This window comes from Protopterus annectens, chromosome 1.part1 (genome assembly GCF_019279795.1).
Source record: "Protopterus annectens isolate FY-2018-M chromosome 1.part1, PAN1.0, whole genome shotgun sequence".
Classification (NCBI taxonomy): domain Eukaryota; kingdom Metazoa; phylum Chordata; order Ceratodontiformes; family Protopteridae; genus Protopterus; species Protopterus annectens.
This window is the reverse complement of record NC_056726.1, coordinates 1,769,466,190-1,769,488,690: the sequence shown is the minus strand read 5'-3', so window position 1 is coordinate 1,769,488,690 and position 22,501 is coordinate 1,769,466,190. Positions and strand designations below refer to the sequence as shown.

The 22,501-nt window shown below is 37.6% G+C and overlaps 1 protein-coding gene across 1 annotated transcript in view; it reads right to left on the bottom strand.

Moving 5' to 3' along the window:
* Nucleotides 1-22,501, bottom strand: part of LOC122816664 (ficolin-2-like) — a 281,492-nt gene that overhangs the window by 132,852 nt on the left and 126,139 nt on the right. Inside the window, exon 4 of the mRNA XM_044089619.1 lies at nt 11,777-11,818. Within this exon, the coding sequence (XP_043945554.1) occupies nt 11,777-11,818 (42 nt within the window). The remainder of the gene's footprint in view (nt 1-11,776; nt 11,819-22,501) is intronic.

Sequence of the window (22,501 nt, the reverse complement as noted above, 5' to 3'; positions counted from 1 at the left end):
GGAAGAGTGTTTGCATGTCTTTAGGGCTAGCTATAACTGAGGTTAACAAGTGTGTGTGTGTGTGTGTGTGTGTGTGTGTGTGTGTGTGTGTGTGTGTGTGTGTGTGTGTTCTTGCCTGGGTGGCCACAGTACACTGGAAGCCTTTTCTTACAGCTCATACAATACTTTACATTAATCTCACATAAATCATTTCACACAATAATTCTTACTAAATTGTTTCAGTACACAACATATTGGTTTTAATGGTTTTTAGTGTTATCACCACAGGTGTCCATGTTTACTGGCATTTGTTTACTGGGATTGTCCACTGGGCCAAGAAGAGCCCATTTTCAGTGGAGGCCCAGGGAGAAAAGCTCCATGAAGAGACATGATAGACTATACAATGCAAAGTAAACATTTATACATAGTAGCATGGTAGAATTTATAATAATAACGCAGTATAAAACTATAACAAAGTAGTCCAAAAAGTATTTAGAGTAACAACACAGTACATATTATAATAAAGAAGTTTGCCTGAATGAGGGCTTCTTCATCTCAGTCATTTGTACATTTGTTTTATTTTCTTTCTTTTCCCCCATGTTTGCTGCTTTTAGCAAACGTCACCATTACTCAAATTCTGTACTTCTTTTACTCTTTTCTGGTGCATTTTTGTCTGGCCTAAGCTGAACAGACACAAAATAGCATTAAATAATGATGCCAGAGGAAGAGATTTTGCATGGTGTTTACTGCGGACTAAACTACAGAGAAAGCTATGACCTTGCAGTTAGTTCAGAGAGTTAGGGCTTTGAGTTATGAATGAGCTGCTTCCCCTGGAACAGGATTTCATTCTCCCGGCCCCCATTTGGCTATTTTGTGACCCTGAGCAAGTCACTTATCCATACAGTGTTTTGTAAGTAACTCCTCTATGGCTCTCTAGACTCCATTCCAAGTAACTACCTATGAACGTTCATGGGTACATGTACATACATGCATATTAATGTTTCACTTACTAGAAATATCATAAGCTTCAAATGTCCTCAGACTTTAACATCTGCCTGAATTACCAACAAATCAGTAGATGAGATGAGATAAGACATTAACATCACATCCAAAGGAAGGCACCACAACAGTCTGGCTCCCATCTTCTGGTGCACTGCCATGTTAATAATGGAATTTGAAATTAAGAATCCATTTTTTCCCCCAGTATCAAAGATGAAGACCAAGAGTCTGACCTCATGAAGACCAAGAGTCTGACATCATGAAGACCAAGAGTTTGACATCACTTGAATAAAGAAAACAGATTCTGAGAAGACGCTACTAATGCTATTCTAACTGAAACTTACCTTTGAAAAATGGGAGAAAATGATGTCAGACCTAGATCTTTATTGCAATAATCCTTTATTCAAGCTTAGGATATAAAGCATATTCTGTCTGTGAGATAAGACATGTTGCCTTAGAAGTATATTTGCAGGAAATTATAGAAATTTAAAATACCACATGCATTAGCACTACCTGGGTATTATATCTTTTCCAAGCTTCTAAACTGTCCACTACACCATACTGCCTTCCTTTGCCTTACCTTTCCATTTCTTTACTGCCAAGAAGCATAGCAAAATGATATAAGTAGGGGTCTTGACATAAAATAGCATACAAGTAAAAAAAAGAACCCTAGAAATTGAAGCTAGAGTGTTTACTTCAGTAAGAGAAGTGGGACACAAATAATTGAATACATAGCAATGCTAACCTTTGTTGAAATAAAAAGAAAAAAATATCAAAAGCAATCACAAATCAAATAGTTTTTATGTAATGCAATTGGAATTCACCTCACAAACCTTCACTGTGAGGTCTCCACTCCCCCCTTATTTATATATTAACTTCATAACTTCAGTATATTTTACAGTAGAATATAATTTGTTGCTGTTACACATCCAACAGGAAGTTAGTACATTTAGAATATGGGGTGTGTGGTGGCAAAGCCTTTCACAATGGAGAGTGTGGGGGCACAGCCCCCTGTATTGCAGCTTTATTTGTAATTTTGCCTGTTACAATAATTTAACACCACATTATTTTGCATTAGTCTAGCTTTAAGTGTTTTGGGAATTAAACATTTTGGATTCAATTTTATGGTATTCTTTTTACTAGTATTCTATTCTATGATCGATGCCAGTTAACAAGTTCATCTTAAAAAGTACAGTTGTGTAAAATATTACCATAACAGTAGATGTCCTACTCTTCACTGTTGTAGTATTCTTTACAATATGGATCTCCTACCAAGGACAGCCCAACGTTTTGCCAGTATACCAAATCCTTATGATCTTCTATGTGCCATACGTAACATATATGCTCCCCGTACGGGACATAGGGCATAAAAGTGACTTATGGACACAGTTACCCTGAACTGAATTACCCCAGTAGAGAACAGTCTCCATAGGACAAAGGAATCCATGCACATCCAGAAGAAGAAAATGCAGAACAGAAAGGTGAGACCTCAGCCAGAAGGGAATCCAAAACAAAAACCAGAACAGACAAGAGGAGTTTGGAGGGAGGGAGAAAATACTGCAACAGAGAAGAGAAGGACATTTACTGTTATGGTAAGATTTTATACCACTGTACTGTGCCTTTCCCTTGCAGTGTTGCAGTATTCTTCACATAAGGGAGTGTAAAAGAGTTCAAGAAACAGAATGGAAGGTGGAATGCTGAGAATACCCCTCAACAAACACCATACAAAATAGTTGTAACAAACCTTTCTGTGGCTCTAGAAATCATATCCAACTTGGAATGCTTAGCAAAGGTATGCACCGAAGACCAAGTAATGGGTTATGGATGGAATTTGTGTCCACATCCTTGACGAAAGCACCAGAAGAGGCAACAGCCATAGTGGAATATGCTCTAACAGAAGTAGACAAAGATTTGCCATGAAAAGAATAATAAAAAGAAATGGCATTGGACATACACAATGAGATGGTTTGCTTAGAAACAACCAAACCCAATATCCTAGGATGAAAAAAAAAAAGAAAACACTGGCCAGACTTACGAATGGCCTTAGTTTTATCCAAATAGTACCTAAGCTGTCTGTGTAAATCCAGGGTATGCCAGACCATCTCATTAGCAAACTGAGGTGAAAAGAAAAAAAGGAAGGGAGTTGTACTGACTGATTCAAGGGCAACTCATTTACTACCTTGGGCATAAAAGAAGGATTACTAAGAAGGAATACCCTGTCCCTGTGAAAAAAATCAAAAAAGGAGGAATGGCCATAAGGGCCTGAAGCTCCAAAACCTTCTGAGCAGAAGTAAGAGCCAGCAACAAGACAGTCTTTCAGGTACAATATTGCAAAGAAGTAGAATCTGCAGTTTCAAACAGAGCCTGAGTCATTTTTTCCAAAACAAAAATAAGGTCCCAAGGAGGAGGAATAGGTCTACTTGGAGGCCTAAGATGATGGACACCTTTAAGAAATTGTTTAGCATCAAAATGAAAAGACAAGGGAGGATCCAAGGGCAGACAAGCACAAATGTACTAGTTACCAAACTAAAAATCAATAGTAACAAACATATCAACATTATATGTGCCTATATTCCTCCTGGTAACAACATTAATACCATGGAAGGGCTACTTCAGTGGCAGTCTGCAACATATCCTCAAGAATCCATTATATAGATTGGACCACCTGTTCCCCCCAAAATCCTACCAACCACATCAATCTGTTAGGCTTTACTCAGGTTATCTCCTCTCCCACTAGAATAGATAAAGTCACTAACAGAGAAAGTATTCTCGACTGGATTTTAATCAATAACCACCCTAGCTCCTATTCCTCTGGTACACTCCCAGATGAAATCAGTGATCACCTGCCAACTTTCATCTTAAAAGACAGAGCTATAATTACCCGTAACCCCATTTATATAACTATTAGATACAACAAACACTTCAACCTTACCAGATTTCAAACTGATCTTAGGCTTTGCAACTTGTCTTGCCTAAATTCACTACCTCTTGAAGAAGCTGCATCCTAATTCAATACAACATTCCTAGCCATTCTAGATGCTCATGCCCCTCCCCATACCATCAGATATAAACCTAACCGTGCACCATGGCTAACAAAGGATACCAGGACTAAAATCTCACTAAGAAATAAAGCTTGAACACACTGGAGAACCACCAAATCTCCAGTGGACCAATTAGTCTACCGGCAACTTAGAAATGAAGCTAAAAAAGCTACAGTTAAGGACAAAAGGGAGTATTTCTGTAATCTACAACATAAGCACCAAACTAATCCACAAAAATTCTGGTCAGGTATCAATAAACTACTTCATCCAGGCAAACCCACTACCCCAACTCCTATAAATACCACAAATAACCACCCTAAGTCCATGGCAAACAGCTTTAATTGCTTCTTTACAGAAACAATTCAACTCCTCACCAACCAAAATAACCCACTATAAGTAATGCCCACATCCCAGCATCCTGTAATCACCAAACCTTCAATTTCCAACCCAACTCCACCAGCTCCATAAAGAAACTTCTCTCTAAGTTGAAAGATACCACTTTAGCTGCTGACCTACTGCCAGCTGAGTACCTACAAAAGGTAGCCGAAGCCATAGCTACCCCCGTCTCCATCTTAATAAATAAACTATTAAAGAAGCTACCATCCCCTCACTCTGGAAAGTGTCACATGTGATACCTCTCCACAAGGGTGGACCATCCACAGAATTCTCCAACTACAGAGCCATAGCCATCCTATCCCCCTTGGCTAAGATCATGGAGAAGTGCATTCACAAACAGCTAATGTACTTTCTCCTCCAAAATAAACTGTTGGCAGACTCCCAGCATGGCTTCAGACCCCACCAGAGTACTGCTACTGCACTCCTCTCTTTTACCAACACTATTAACTCAAATAGAATAAAGCCCAACTCTCCTCTGCCCTATTCCTTGACCTGCATTTGACATGGTCAATCACCAGCTACTTGTTATTGCTCTGCAAAACTTATCCCTTGATCACCAATCCATTCAATGGTTCAAACACTACCTGCAGGACAAACATCAGGCTGTTCTGTGGCAAAACCAACTGTCATCTCTCTTACCTGATACTATATGAGTTCCTCAATGCTCCATATTAGGCCCATCACTTCCCTCTTACCTGTTACTATAGGAGTTCCTCAAGGCTCCATCTTAGGCCCATTACTTCCCTCTTACCTGTTACTATAGGAGTTCCTCAAAGCTCCATCTTAGGCCCATTACTTCCCTCTTACCTGTTACTATAGGAGTTCCTCAAGGCTCCATCTTAGGCCCATTACTTCCCTCTTACCTGTTACTATAGGAGTTCCTCAAGGCTCCATCTTAGGCCAGTTACTATATGAGTTCCTCAAGGCTCCATCTGAGACCCATTACTTCCCTCTTACCTGTTATTATAGGAGTTCCTCAAGGCTCCATCTTAGGCCCATTACTTCCCTCTTACCTGTTACTATAGGAGTTCCTCAAGGCTTCATCTTAGGCCCATTATTTCCCTCTTACCTGATACTATAGGAGTTCCTCAAGGCTCCATCTTAGGCCCATTACTTTTTTCCATCTTTATAAATGACCTCCCCACAGTCACCCCAAATGCTTCATGCATACAATATGCAGACAATTCCACCCTCATCTGTTCAGTCAATACCCCACAGGACCTCCAGACATGACCCAATCCACATTTATAACTGTTGAAAAATGGTTTTCTAACTGTGGTCTAATACTAAACCCCAATAAAACTAAATTACTGCTGTTCGCCCCCACCCATCGGACACCACCCCTCACCTTCACAGTTATATCTAACAATGGTACTATAATCTACACAGATACTAGCACCTCATTACTAGGTGTAATAATAGACAACAACCTCAAATTTGACCTGCACATAAACCAAACAATAAAAAACACTAATAAAAAATGTGGCTCCCTATATAGAAACTTTGCATTTCTTACCCCAACTGTCAGAACTACCATTGCCTACTCCCACCTACTTTCTACCCTCTTATATGCTTCTCCTATACTGACTAACATGGCAAAAATGGAACTAAATAATCTCTCCAGTTGTTACAAACATGTTGCAAGATTTGCTAGTGGCTCAGCTTTCCACACTTACCACTGTCTAAACCTAAAAAACTTAAACTGGATTGAATTCCCATATCTGCTTCTCTATAACCAACTCACTACTGCTCATAAAATCCTATATAACCCTGATAAAGTCCCTTCCCTCAGATCTTTAATAAGTCCTTATACTAAACCTAGAGAACTCCGATCTACAGATAAAGTTCTGCTAAATGATACTAAATTAAACAACACAGCTGATGACTCCCTATTAACCAACTACATCTCCAAAAACTGGAATAATCTCCCACCATACTTAACTCAAGAACCATCCATGGCCAAATTTAAAAACTTAATGAAACTCTTTTTCAGATCTCATAGAATATGCACCTGCCTTAACCCTATAGGATAGAGATTACAAACTTCTCCCTACCTTTTCTCCTAGTGAAGCCCCCACTTACCTACCTCACCTAAACTATTACATACCTTTAAATACTGCTAGTACTTAAGAGTAATCCTCCTTACAGAAATCCTAATGGAATACTGTCCTGGTATCTTCCATTTTATTTACTTTTACTCTCGATACACGTAACAAATTTATTTTCCAAATGCTTACTAACTATATGCATATCTGTTTTACTGCCCTGTCTGTTCTCGTGTTTTGTTGCAATAAGCTATGTTTTTTCCTTCATCATTACAATGTATCTGCCACATTCTTTGTACCTGTATTTTTGTACATTTGATTCTATTGTACCTTGTATTATTATTATTACTATTAGTATTATTTTTGAACTTGGATGTAACTAATTTGTATTTGGAGCTTTTCTCCCCGGACCTCCACTGAAAATGGACATATATCCAGTCGGATTTTCCTGGTCAACAGATGTAAAATAAATAAATAAATAAAATAAATAAATGGTTGACAAATGAGCCTTCATAGATGAGTAGGCCAAGCTAGACTGGAGCAACTCACACAAATTGGAGAGGACCAAAGGGACCCCCACTGAAAAAGGGTCCTGGTTATGAGCAAGGGACCAAACAGAAAATATTTTCCATTTGGACATATAAGATTTTCTGGTTGAGGGTTTCCTTTCCTCCTGTAAACCCTGAAAGGGATCAAAACCATATCACCTGCAGTGTTTGTTGAAGAGTAGACAATTGAGGATGGATGAGAGACCCCTTGTCCTGAGTGAGGCAGTCCAACCAGTGAGGTAATTTGTGGTCATTGCTCCTTGCCAGATTAATTAAGAGGGGGAATCATTGCTATCTTGGCCAAAAGGGAATCACTAGCAAGATTTTTGGGGAGTCCAGCTCAATCTTCTACAGGACTCTAGAAGTAAAGGCAGGAGAAGGAAAGCATAAAGAAACATGCCCTTCCAAGAATAGGAAAGGGCGCCCATCCTCCATGCAAGATGGAATGGCACTTTGGAACAGAAGGGAGAGAGCTCCCTGTTCAGAGGGGAGGTAAAAAGATCCACATCAGGAATACCCCACAGATGGACAATGTCTGAAACATGTCTCTGTAAAGCATCCATTCATGAGCCTGTGTTTTGGACCTGCTCAAAGAGTCTGCCACTAGACTGTGCTCTGAAGGAATGTATATTACCTGAAGAGCTAACTGATAATAGATAGCCACCTCCCAGGCCTGAAAAGCCATCCTGAAGAGGGGGTAAGATTTTGTGCCTCCCTGCTTGTTGAGATACCACATCACTGTATTGTTGTCTGTGTACATCTTCAAGGGGCCTGGAGAGAACATAGGATGAAAAGTTTGAAAGGCCAGAATCAGAGCTCTCATCTCTTTGATGTTGATTTGGTCTAATTCTGATGGGGTCAAAGACCCTGATCTTTCACATGACCACACAAAGCCCCCCACACACACAATGCCTCAGGCATCGGTGAAGAGTTCTTGAGAAGGGACTGGAGGTTGAAAGGGCAGGGCTGGGTTGAGAGCAAACTGTTGAATCCATCACTTGAATTCCTTCTTTATACAAGGAAGGAGAGATACGCTGAAATCCAAAGGATGGCAATGTTGCAGCCAAACCAGCTGCAGGTACCATTGATGTTTCTGCATATGCAGTCTGACAAGAGGGAGCATTGAAACAGAAGAAACCATGAATGCCCAAGGCCCAACGAAACCCTCTGGCTGGAATGGCAGTCAGGGGAAGAAGGCTGTCAGTGACAAAACTCTGAATCCTGCATCCCAGATACATATGATTCTGAAAGGGAGTCAGTATGGGTTGATAGTGAACCCCAGACTTTGAAGCAGAGAGATGGTAGACTCCAGATCCTGTAATAGGTGAATAGGAGAAGGTGCCAAAAGCAACAGGTCATCTAGATAAGGAAAGATCTGAATGCCTTGGAGCCTGCATAAGGTAATCACAGGAGCTAGGCATTATGTAAATACACTTGGGGCAATAGAGAGGCCAAAGGGCAAAGCAGAGAACTGAAAATGACAGGAAGAAACAGAGAAATATAAAAACATCCTGAAAAGAGGATGAATGGGATATGAAGGTAAGCATCCTTTAGATCCAAAAACTCCAGAAAAGCCTGGGGTAGTAAAGAGGAAATAGGGTTGGAGGAGTAAGCATCTGAAAAGAGGGGATCGTGAGAAAGGTGTTGAGCAGGGAGATATCCAGAATAGGTCTCCAAGAGCCCTTCTTTCGAGGAACCAGGAACATCCTAGAATAAAAACCCTTTCCCATTTGGGATGGAGGAATAGACTGAATGGTTCCTTGGTTCATCAGGGACCCTAGAACCTCTGGGAAATTATAAAGTTGCTCTAGAGGAGGTTGAGAAATCCCTGAAAAAGGAGGGAGAGACTTCCATACCATGAAGTAATCCTGACATATGTTAGAAAGAACCCAAGAGTCTGAAGTGATGAGAAGCCAATTTGAAAAACAAAGGTAAAGCCGAAGGGACAAAGGAACCTGTTCTAAGAGTTGGGAGTGGGGGGATTGTCAAAGAGAAGCAGGCTTATCAGATAAAGGAGGCTTCTGTGGCACACACATCTGAGAAGCCTTAGCATAGGAGGTTTGCTTAACACCTTTCCTGCCCTGTGGCGGGGCTACCTGGGAACAAAAGCAGATCTAGAAGGATAATTACTGTGAAACTTAGTGTTAAGAGAGACAAAAGTATGTTTAAGGTCCTGCAAGGTTTTCCCTTTCTCTTGAAGAGACTTAAACAGGTCAGCAGCAGCAGTTACAAAAAGATGTTTATTATCAAATGGAGCATCCAGAAACTTGGCCTTAATGACCTCAGGCAAATACTGCAGACAAATCCAAGCATAATGCCTTATGATAGACCCAAAAGCCACAGCCCTGGAAGAGGCATCAGCAGCATCATAGCTAAACTTGATAGAGTGGTGAGCCACTTGAGAAGTAGATCCTAAAATCGATAAGTCAGAAGATTTGTCTTCAAAATCTGGGAGATCAGAAATAACCTGACAAGCCTGAACAATCAAGGCCAGGGCATATCTGGTCATGTGGGTCTGATAATGAATATCTCTAAAGGTCCACGTAGAAGCAGTGTAAAATTTTTTAGCAATCCTCTCCATTACATTACTATCCTAACCAGAATAGAAAAGTCTGGAAGACGGCAAGAGCTTGGAAGGTTTGTCAGAAGAGACTGATACCACAGCAGGATCAGCAGAAGGACACAAATAAACATTGAAAATACTCAGGGACCTTATAGATCCTATCAGGTTTCTTAGGAGCAGGAGGTTGAAAATCAGGAGATTTGGAAGCAGCAATGAAAGGGTCTAACAAGGCAGCCAACCCAGGAGAAATTGCAGAGGGTTTAGGATTACCCACCTGAAGCAACTCATAGTATCTCCTCTCATCCTCTCAATAACAGACACTTGAGAAGAATCCCACTTAAAGTGCTCCATCATCCAAGCAATTGTGTACCTAAAGGACAGTTCCTCAAAAGTAGACTCAGGGATAATAGACTCCTCCTCATCAGAACCATAAGCCAAAGGTGGAGGCATATGTGAATAATAGATCTCTCATCAACCTCTGAATTCTCGTCCAAGGAATTCAGTTCCTTAGGCCATTTAGAAGGGGCAGAGATCCAACGAGGAGCATGCATCAAAACTCCTTAAGGAGACTTTAGGGCCATCAAGGCAAAAGATAAGCTCTGAGTAAACACTTGTCATTCCCTCTGAGAATCTTGAGGACAGACTGAAACATGTTTCATCATTTGTTATTTCTTGGAAATGATGTGAGCCCTAATATAGAGCAGAGGTTCCAACCCATGGCAAGATTCACTACCTCGTCCCTGACCAATATCTGTGGAATTCTTTTTATGATCCTCCAAGATAATCAACTGCAATTCCTCCTCGATGTTTGGAGCAGATGTCTGCAAAGCCTCAGAGGACAAGCGAGAGGACAGATCCATATCGGCCTCCAATGGGATCATGGCAGAGAAATCTGATGTAGATGCTGGACAGCCTACAGAGCTATTATTTGCTTGTAGGGGGATGTTCAGTGAAGGCTGGACAGTTAAAGAACCCGACAGAAACTTCTTGGCCTTCTTCTTACCTAGCTGGAGTATCTTCAGATTAATGGATGCCGCCATGTTACACTCAGCTAACTGTTTAAGCTGTTGGTTTTCAATCTAAATGATCAGGGAAGACAAATGGCTTCTGAGTGTCTTACAGATATTACAAGACATATGCTCATGGGAAGCACCCAAACAAAAGAGAAACTGTTCTTGATGATCCTTATGGGGACTCTCCTCCCACACTGACATTTTCCCTTCTTGGAAGACATGAACTCCAGGTAAGCAAAATAAAAAGCAAGACCAAAGGAAAAAAAAAAACAATGGGGCACTTATCTGGTGGCTAGGTATTCAGCACCACAACAAGGCATTACAACCAACGAGCGATAATGTTGTACAGACATGTGGCAAACAAGTTTTGGGTAACTGTGTCCATACTTCAGTTTTATGCCCTAAGCCTTTTGTGGGGAGCATATGTGTGACATACAGTGCATACAAGGTCATACAGCTTTGGTATACTGGCCGAACGTTGAGCTGTCCTAGGCAGGAGATCCTATATCGTAAAGAATACTGCAACAGTGATATAGAAGCACACCACATTTTGTCAGGGCTTTGTTTATTAGCTTCTCTAAAGCACTTTCTGTTGGGGCTATATTTCGAAATGTTCTGGCTTCTTACATAAGATGACGTCTGTTCTGCAGCTGTCAGTGCCTGTAGCAGAGTTTCTTGGTAACACTCAACACAATGCCGAGGCTGTGAGTAGAAGCAGACCTCCAGGAAATAATATATCCACTTTCCCAGTACATTATTATTATTATTATTATTATTGTAGAGCTGTGCACTTTTAACTTTTGTTAGATACAGAACAGGGGGAACAGAGTGAAGAGAAAAGGAAGTATTGTAGGATAAGAAAAACAGGTAAGCAGATTCAGAAACTTTCAAGATCCAAGTCCTCCTGTATACTCTATGAATTTGTGTAGCTGCTTCAAGATTCAATGCCATTGTGAGTAACCATAGATTTTGTTTGAGCACAACAAACTCCGAAAATTGCCTCAATGTCATACAGGACATCTTCCTAATATACTGACAGCTAGCTTAATTAATGAATATTGTATTAGTTTTCAGGAATAATAATATCAGTGTTTTAAGAATACAGTTATTTTAACCAGAATAATTACAGGTGCTGTAGAAGGCTGTTCATATATTATACTGCAAGTGTTGTGGAAGTCATTGAGTTTCTTACCAGTGCTGCAGTGTTTGGTAGGACTTATATCTCCGGGATCACCTACACAAAGAAAAAGGATTAGAGTCATCAGGCAGTTAAGTTGCACATGACATGCTTGTGACAAATGAATTTAAAGAAAGTTGACAGTAACTGTAATACTACATGAAAGCTGAATCATTTAAGATCTGTACAAGATAATTTGAACATATGTGTGCACAAGCTTTTATGGTGTTGGATCGAACAATAAGTAACAACTATGAAAGATAAAGGCATCCTAGATATGTTTGCATGGAAAATGTGAAAAGTAAAGGAAGAGTAGTATTGTCAGGTTTCACAATTTTTAAATTCAGTTTTAAAATGTGACACACACTAATGCTCTAAATTCACATTACCAGACATTATTCAGTTAATACTAATTTAAGTTGGCAAAGCCAAAACAGCTGGCAGCTATCGCTGTGGTCTACTAAGGCAAGTATTTCTACTGAACAAATCATTTAAATGTAATAATCATCAGTTATCAACAAACTAGTAGCAGTTAACTAGCATCCAATTATACATGTGGTGAAAAACAATGGTTATACCTTGTAACCAGAAAAGAAAAAGGATCAGTCCACATGATTGTGAATCCGGCAGACACTAGCTGCTAGCTCATGCCACCTCATTATCAGTTTAAGAGTTTTGTGATACATTGTTACAGGCAGAGATTAAGGCTCAACACTCAAGATAGTTCTTACGGTGGTTAAATCACACTACAAATTAACTCCATGCTAGAAAGTCGCACGGTTTATAGCACACTATGTTACATGGAAATATTAACATGATTCAGAGATTCTTACAAGTGAGACAGTGAAGCGTTGCAGAGTTAGCTTGGAATTTCACTGTGCAATATGTACAGATGAAGGTAAACTTCAGTGGTCTGAAATACATTACAAGGAGAGGTGGAGATCCAGATGAAGGAAGGGGTAGAATCAGGTACCATAGCCACTCACAAAGTATGAACAATTAAATGCAAGTTTCTAAAATGCCTTTTATCTATCTGCAAGGTCTAGATATCATTTATACCTCATGTTATGCCACTGGGCCTCTCTTTTCTTATACTCAGTTATTACATGCTTATGAGCCTTATGTCTCTAAGCCATTTTTATTTTTCAATCTGTATGTGATAATATGAGCAGCCTAAACCACTATGATTGCCTTAGACTTAGGATAAATGTGTTAATGTTAAAAGTGTTAATACAGTGTGTGTGTGTGTGTGTGTGTGTGTGTGTGTGTGTGTGTGTGTGTGTGTGTGTGTGTGTGTGTGTGTGTGTGTGTGTGTGTGTGTGTGTGTGTGTGTGTGTGTGTGTGTGTGTGTGTGTGTGTGTGTGTGTGTGTGTGTTTGTGTGTGTGTGTGTTTGTGTGTATATGTGTGCCCATGTGTATGTGTACTGGGAAAGATTAAAACTACTGAGACTACCAGTCTTTACAAACATCAAGCAATTTATTTTATGCAAGTTCATATATGGCCCAATCATCCAAATAAAATAAATTACTTGATATCTACCACCCAAAAAGGTCAGTAGGCAAACTACTTTACAAACACTCCCTTACCCATGCTTGGAACAAACTTCCCCTTGACTTACTTTCAATCTCCCACACCTCATACTTTAAAAATGAACTAAAAGCTTATTTTCTCCATTCCAGAACCTGCCGTTGCCATGACCCTACCTAGTCTTCCTTCCATTTATGTACCCTCAAAAGGACCATACTTAGTACCTCATTACACCTCTCTCTCCAATGTGTCTACTATGCATTTGCATAATTTTATACAAACAAAAAAATGTATTGTTGACCTATTGAACTATATCAATGTAAAATTGTTACTTAGCTTCTTTTTAATGCAACTTTAACTTTATGCATGTAACCCAACATATGTGAATCTTTTTACTATAACTGCTATTATATCAATATTGTTTAAAATTGTACTTGTTTAAAATGTACTACTGGAGCTTTTCTCCTCGGGTCTCCACTGAAAATGGGCCACAAGCCCAGTTGGACAAACCCGGTTAACAAATGTCAATAAATAAATAAAAATAAATAAATAAATAAATAAAGCCTTATCGTTTAAATGAATGCACAGTAAATACCTTTACTTCAGTCATATATACTACTGTGAAGCCTCTTTTGCTAGCTTTCTTTCTGTATTATTTCTGCAGGAATAACTCTAGCTTCTTCTATAAGGCTTTGCTTCACCATAGTAGATTATGTTTCAGAGAACCACAGCACCTGGACTCCCAGTCACTTTACACACATCTCTCTAAACTGACCTTCTTAGTCCTTTAATATATTACACTGAACAACTCATTAAAGAAACCTGTTCTTCCCAATGCAGCCAGGTATCTATCTGGTATTAAAGCAACAGGTATATTTAGCAAAATACTTGCTACATTCAAAGAATTATCACTCTGTTTACAAAGGATATTTTATATCACTGTTATTAACATTATAGGCACATTTTTTTTCACATATAGGCATTGTTTATGCCATGTAGTACACGGAGCGCTGTGATTCCGGTCCAGTACTGGGAAAAATAAACTTGTAAAGAGCTAGTCTAGTGCAATACCTGATCATAATATCACTTAGGGTATTTGTAACAATTGTTACACACACACCTTAGCAATGTTATGATCAGGTCTTACAGTAGGTTCTCTCCTTCACTTTCAACTGCCCCTAAGTAATTTGCTGTGTCAATAACGATTTCAGTCAGTCAAAAATATCAGAAGTAGAGTTTCATTCCTCTCTTTGTTCAGAACATACATATTGATGCAAAACTTGTTCATAGGTTCATAGGTTCAACGGCCCTGGAGCCTTTACAAGCCTAGCCAATAGAAGTGGCCTGGCATCATGCCGCCATTAGTTCCCAGTGCCTCTTTCAAGTAGAGCCACTGGAGTGATCCCCGGGGTGAACTTTCTATTTCCCATCCACTCAACAAGATTTCTCTTGAAAAAGGCCAGTGAGGTGCTCTGCTTGACAGTCTCTGGGTTATGAACCTGTCCCTCCGGCATGTTCTTTTGATTGTGGTAATGAGGTTGAGGTCCCTGGAGCATGTGGTGTGGAGGGATTGGGATTTCTTTAGGTGTAACATTTCTAACAGGGCTTGGTCAGACATGGCTTTGTAAGTCAAGCAGAGATGGCCTCTTAATAGACGTTGTTCCATTCACTTTTTAAGTGAATTAGAGCAATATTTAAAAAAAGTATCTATAAGTTTCTTCATTTGCCTCTACCCCTAACCAGTCTTAGGAAAAATAAGCTGATAGGACTGCTGCTGCTGTCTTTATGACAGCACTCACTTACTAATTTACTGCTTTTCAAAGCTGGTAAAACACTTTTAACCTTTAGTTTCATTTTGCAACTTGTAGTACTTGGAACAGATAGAGTTCCATACACTACAAAGAATTAGGACTGGCTCACCCATCATAGCCTTTATTATATGTTCTCAACATGGATGCCAAGATTCACCTCTCAAGCTTCTCTGTTAAACTGAATTTCTTACCATCCATGTCTTGAACACATAATACACCAGTTATGATCAGAAACATCCTCATTCATAATCCTCTAGGTTTCACATATCTGGGTCACTTGCACACCTCTCAAGTGTACCTCATTACGAGGAACATACCTCATTTGGGGTCTTAAAAAGTTCATGTTCCTCCAAGTTCCTCAAATGTTCCACATTGAAAAACTCTGTCACACATTCAGTGTTTGGAATTTTTTTAGTGAAATCCATTGTAAATAGAAATGAATCATATTAATTAATTAACATATCTTCTTTATAAGTAAAACCAACATAGTTTAAGCATCCTATGACATTCCTAGCTGAAGCTGTTAGTAAGCCATTAGTATGTGTTCCACATTTTGCCCATTTGTTCCACTTTATGAGAGCTAGTGTTCCTCATTTTAGAGACTGAAGGCTGAGAGCTATGGTCACTTGTATTCATCTATTGGGTGAGAACTATCACATTATGCTACTCTCTCTCTCTCTGTTTCTCTCTCTCTCTCTCTCTATATATATATATATAGATAGATAGATATTCATATACAAACTTAGTTTTAGACTGTGTACTCTGGAAATTCAATTGTAAATCCTTTGAATAATAGCATATCTCCTTAATATACATATTGTAAATATTACAAACTCGTTTGATCTGAACAACTCTTCTATATGGGTATATTGTAAATTTTGTGAATTCTGCAACTAAATGTTGTTTGGAATACTCCACTAATAGCCTTACTTTTAAAGTAGCAAAAAGATTCACAGTCAAGGTACTGAAGACAAAACAAATGTCTAAGACCTTACTTTACTTGTTGATTTTAATTGGCTATTGCTGATCACATGATTGACTCTTAGTTTTTAGAATGAGTTTGAGAAAGTTGTAAACAGTTTTGATAAAGTGCATTTGTTGGTGCGGGAGGAAAGCAGTCAAATGATTTTGGAAAAAAAATACATTTTCTTGTGATGACAAGTTCAAAGAGTTCCTTTGGTTAATAATCTTATTTTTGCAGTATTTATTTGGCTGTAGGTTTAAACAGTGTTATGCTAATATTCTGTGATTACTCTGCTTTTGTAATTGCTTCTGTATTTTGTTCCCAGGTCATGACTAAAAAGGGTTAGCAGACCAGTTTACTTACCTGATTAACAAATTGTAATACACACACACACACACACACATATATATATATATATATATATATATATATATAAGTATATATATATATATATATATATATATATATATATTTTTTTTTTTTTTTTTTTTTTCCACATAATCCTAGTGAGCAGGCATCGGCTGATGACAAAGTGATAGACCAACTGCATTTAAATAATCTTAAATAGAAATGCTGCCAAATGTATATGAGGTTGACCATAGTAAATTGCATCACACCTGGGATGCATTTTCCTGAGGGCAATGTAAGTATCTTGACCCATACCTTTTTCTCAACTGGTATTCTTAAGGAATCATTTAATTTTGCTAAAATATTATTCAGATACTGGTCATCTATATCGTTTCAGTCTTTGTGAAAAAGGAGTATCCTAAATTCCCCTTTGTAATTATCCTTATTAACCTTCCTTTTTAAAGGTGGAGTAAATGGACTGCATAACTTATGCACCTGCAATGTGTTTGTCACTTGTAGATATTGCCACCACCTGAAATCATAATCTTGAAAGCCATGTCTGATATTATATTCTAGCAATACATTGGTATTTAAGTTCCATACATCCATCAAGAACCAGATACCTTGTTTGGCCAGAAATAAAATCTAAAAATAAATAGGTCTGCTTTCTCTCTGAATTTGTTATGACCCCCATTTGCATCTCCAATAAATCCACTCCTTTGTGGCTATATTTCATTTACTCACTTCACTTCCACCCACTTTTCCTAGCCTTGCCACAGATCCCATATTTTTTAGTCTTTTGACCTTACACTGCTCTTCCATACTTCCTTCAATATTAAGCTTCCTAAGGGCACCCACATTGGTCTTGGGTAGAATTAGCTTTATCTTCTGTATGCTAAAATTTTTTCCATCCCATAAAATCAGAGACCAGTCATTCAAACATTTTGATTTATGAAAGTGTTGGAGATACCTGAGCAATCTGTACACAAATGAATTTTTTTAAATATCCCCTACCAGAATTCTACATCATAAACTTTCTAATTAAGATTTAACATTTGCATCTATGATTAAAGTCCCTTCATATCTCATGGTGATCACTAAATAATAACATCTAAGTACCATTTTTTTCTTTTAGCCTGTTCTGGGGATTCTCCAACAAGGACTTAGCCATTCTCAATAAGGGGATTATTTGGGTTATATTCTCACTTTAATTCCGGGCCTGAGATACATTATAGTTTCAGAATAAAAGCTAATGCCACTATGCAATTCTTCTTACGTGGGACAACCATAAGACACAATAATCTGCAAGCCACATAATATCAGAACCCCTGAATGTGATTGTAAAAGCTCTGTGGTAGTAGCAAACAATAGTGGAGAAAGTGGGTATCCCTTTCGCAGTTCCTTAATCAAATCTATTGTATGTGATTTATGCACATTAGAGGAAGCAATTTTTTTTTTTCTAAAGTAGTTGGTACCATTTAATTGAATCAAAGGCTTTCTTATAGGTTCATGTGTTCATAGTTGATTACTAGGCTAACTGCCCTAGGTGCTCTTTTTAAGTTTAGTCATATTTCCCGTATGTATATGAGAGAATAAATTACCAGGGGTATATAGCTGGGTTTAGGTGGTCAATCATTTAGAAGCTACCTTTGTCCAATAGGGGCATGGGTATCCATGGGTAAATTATTAATTCCCAATCCATTGATCCAGGCTGAATTTGAATAAGGTCAGGGATTAACTCTGCTTCACAAGGATGGGAAGCCTGTGCCATTGAGGGGTAATCTCTGAGACATATACCTGTCCCTACTGTTTACATTGCAAAGAAGGTTCAGGTCCTTCGATCCAGTATTTCTAATGCAGTTAGAGTTACATATGTGTATATATCCATCAGTACTAGTTCAGATGATGTCTTGTAAGCTAGAGAAAAATCACTTCTTATTGGTCTATAGCAGACTGAGTATAAAGAAAACAAATTGAGGTGGTCTGCATATTCCATGTGGTTTACACCTTGTATTTTATTTGTGAATAGGCTCTGGGGAAGTTCCAGTTGTTGCATAATCCTGGTCAGGTACATGCAGATGGTAGCACTGTACTCAATAATTGGCCTAATAAGGGATGAGTACAGTGGAACAATGAATTTTGGACTTACATGCCATTCCCTTGAATCTAAGTTTCACAATACAAAGAAGAAATACAAATCTAATTTCCTGATAATGGTGTAAATCTAAGTGCAAACCAATAAGCAAAATCACCAAAACTAAGCTGAAAAGAAAAAGTATAACACTATTTTGAGTTTTTTTTCTGCTGAGTTTTTGATGTTTTATTTGTTAAGTTCCACAATATATAATCATTTACTTACAAGAATAGGCACATGATGATCAAAGATGAAGTTATTATCCATAAATATTTCCAACTCCCTAACCATTACTTCTGCTCTTAGGAGTGTATCGCTTAATATGCTTATATGGTAATTCCCAAGGTTGGCCATCTTTCCAAAGCATATTATTATGCACATTTGGAATATACATGGGGCCAAATAATTCTTTTAAAATCTACTATCATAGTCCCTGTTTTGAGATTTTTTAAGTGAGCACCAGTTTTGTATACGTAATCATATTCTTACCAAATCTTAACTGTCTGTTTTATATTTCTATTGCTGTTGCTGTGAAACAAAACATGGTAACATAGTCATTATTCTATTTTCTAAGATTTTGTATACATTTTCAGATCCATTTGAAGCACGAATATAAGTTTAGAATTATTTGGGAGACACATACTTATTTGGCTTTGGAAATAAAAAATATTCACCTGTGTCTTTGTAGACAGCACATGCTTTTTTTACCTCCATTTTTCCAGCTGTTGTCTTACCACCTTTTTCTTGTAAGACCCCTAAGTAATTGGTTTCTGCCATGCCCAGTTTAATTTTCTTATCATTTACCATCAAGCCTGACTGTCTTGTGGATTGTAATACAACCTATACATTAGTTAAATTCTTTGATCTCTGAATAAATGTCCTGTGTAGTGCAGGTAAGCAGCAGTATATTTTGAGTTGGGTTTTAGTTGAAAAAGTTGTTGAGCCTCTGTGTAGACCAAATTGTAACACACTGCACTGAAATAGATAATCAGGAGTTACAAAAGCTGGTTTCACATTGCCAGAAGAAAAAAAGAGATAGCCGTTAGTATTCTTTGATCTAATGTAGGCAAATATTGGGTCTCCCCTAGGATCTCTATCAACTCATATATCCTCCTCTATCCAGCTGTCTAAAGAATTATTTTTCTGGAGGATCAAATACATTTTTGATACAGAATAGGAGGAAATAAAAAAAAAACAACCAAAAGTGATCCAGAAAGCAGAAGGGGATTATGTTTCTTATTCTTCTGACAGTAATGTTCAAAGAGAGATTTTCCCAATTAAACATGTTCCAATGTTCCATAGAAAAATGCTTGAGAGACAGAAAGGAGAGGAATGGTCTAGAGGAATCAGGAGTACCTTTGTCCTGGACCAGAGTTTAGTGCTGGGAGATAATCAGGAAAAAGGCAATCAACACTGAAATTTGAGAATTACTGTGAGATTATAAAGTACCAATCACATAGGTGAAATATAGCTTTGTAAATAAAAGTGGCTGTGAAAAGACTGGACTTTTTTGAGTTTGTTAAACTTGTGGGTGAACTGTAATGCATATACCCCACATTGAGTTTTTAATATTTAGAATGACACTAAAGCGGAAAAAAGAAGTAACTGTAAGTAAAACTACTTCTGTTCTTAGTATTTGTATAAAGCATTTCATGATATAAATAGCATGTTATATAGCAAAGCAGTTTTGCATAGTATCCACATAGTGGTATTTTAAATGTGCATGAGGGTAGTCTTTTGAGTGACTGTTATAACTGTTAAATATATTAAAGTAAACACATACTATTTTAGTTGTAAGAAATATAACTTTTACAGTACCAACAATAGAAGAAAACAGAAACAAGTTCAATAATCTTAAGGCTGTGATCATAGTTGCTGGGGTGCTTGTGGGTTGTAAAAGTGTACTGAATATATTATTTGTAGAGCTAAGAAGATAATTTCCCTTGTTTTTAGAAGGGTGGATGTCTGGATCAAGGTCCTAAGCTTAAGCTATGAACAAGTTTTTTTTTTCTGTAAGTAAACTGGCTTGAAAATTAAAATGATGAAAGCCATGAAGAATGTTAATCTTCTTGCATCTGCAAAGACATATCCTTTTTTCATTAGCAAACATTCACTCACAGACAAGAAGCCGGAAGCTAAAAACAGCAAAAAGAATTCTGTACATTTTGTTCTGAGTGAAATTTACAAAGACTCTTTCAAGCATTTGCAAGTTGGTAGCTGCTTTTTCATTGCTGATTAATTTTCCATGGAGTAAATTCTACAGGTGCAAGAATATTCTTTGCTGAGGAAAATGCAAAATGCAAAGATAAAATGACAAGCAGATCAGTGGAAAATAAAGTTTGAAATTATGTCACATGTTTAATAGCTACAAGTCTCCCCAGCATCCCTGATACTTTAAAACATTTAATAGAACAGTGCATAATTTAGTTTTAATTAAAGAAAGCTAGTGCACCTTTTTCTTTAGGAGTAAAAACTTAAATCTTTCTGAAAGCATACAAGCAGGTTTTCACAGATGGAGGGATAAGAAAAAGAAAAGAACAACAGCAATTGGTGTAAGTGGGAACTCATGTTGTAATGTGCATGTTATCATGGGTAACTTTAATTTTAAATTAGATTATGCCTATGCATGCAGCTGTCCCTATCTGGAAGGTTAAACTTCATTTGTTCAAACTGTACATAGCTTTGTGTGTTTGTTCTAAGTTTATAGGGGATGGTGGTGTTCTGAAAATGTATTTAGTTTTTTGTTTGAGGGCTTTCATTAAAACAAAAATAAATGAGAAATGTGGCATAGGCTAAAATGGAAATGAAAAGAAACAATTGTATAAAAGATCATCTTGCCAAACATTAGCAAGTGCATGTAAAACAAAAGTTGGAAATGCACACTCAAAATATTATAATGTATAATAATTGAGAACAATAGACTTTTGTCATAATGGCTACTCTAGCCATAGTATCTTAGAAAGAAATGGCCTTACAGGTACAGACAAAAGAAAAGAGTACTGAATTATATTAAGAAATACAGAGTGCAACTATCAATGATGTAGCAGACACATTTAGAAAGAAATGAACATCTGAATTTGACAGAAAAAAAATTCAGAATCAGTATGCAGCAGAATATCAAGGGTAAAAGGGGAATAATAATACTGATTGCTAGAGGAACTCCAATAGTGATAGAAGAGGAAAAATACACAATAATGGTACATTTGGGGTAATAAGGAATATTGACAATGGAGGAGGATTACACTGGCATGTATTTATATTCCAACAAAAACACTATTATAGACATTAAGATAATATTGGGAGAAATACTCAGCCTTCATCAGGGAATATTACTAATAGGTGGGGACTGGAACGTGACATACAACAATGAGGCTGTATCAGGGGGGACCTAGAAGGAAAAATAAACTAGATTTCTGAAGACATTTATGAAAATATTTAGTATGGAGGATGTGAATTTTGTAATAATAACTAGATCAGAATTTACATATTATTCCCCAAGAAACAGTAACTGGGCTAGAGTGGACAGAAATAATATTTCACAGGAACATATGCATTTAATTGGAAGTTTCAACATACATCCAATAAAAATTTCAGATCATGAAGCATTAAAAACTGAGATAAAATTTCAGGGAAATGAAGTAAAAATGAGGCACAGGCACTGGCACTTTAGCACCTACAAGATAAAAAGACAGGGGGTAGTGGAAATTATTCAAGAGTTACTATGGAAGATAGACATTTCTTCAGAAGAAGTAGCTAGTGAGTGGATAAAATGAAACTGGAGTTTAAAAATAGGGTAGCAATCAAAAAAAGAAAGAAAGAGAAACAATGGTGGAATGGTAAACCAAAAATAAGAAAATATTTGGATAATATGAAGATTGTTGGTAAGCAACTAGTTTTTGATAACAACTCCAGAACACAAAAACTTATAGTGAAGGTACTTAGGCAACAGAAAGTA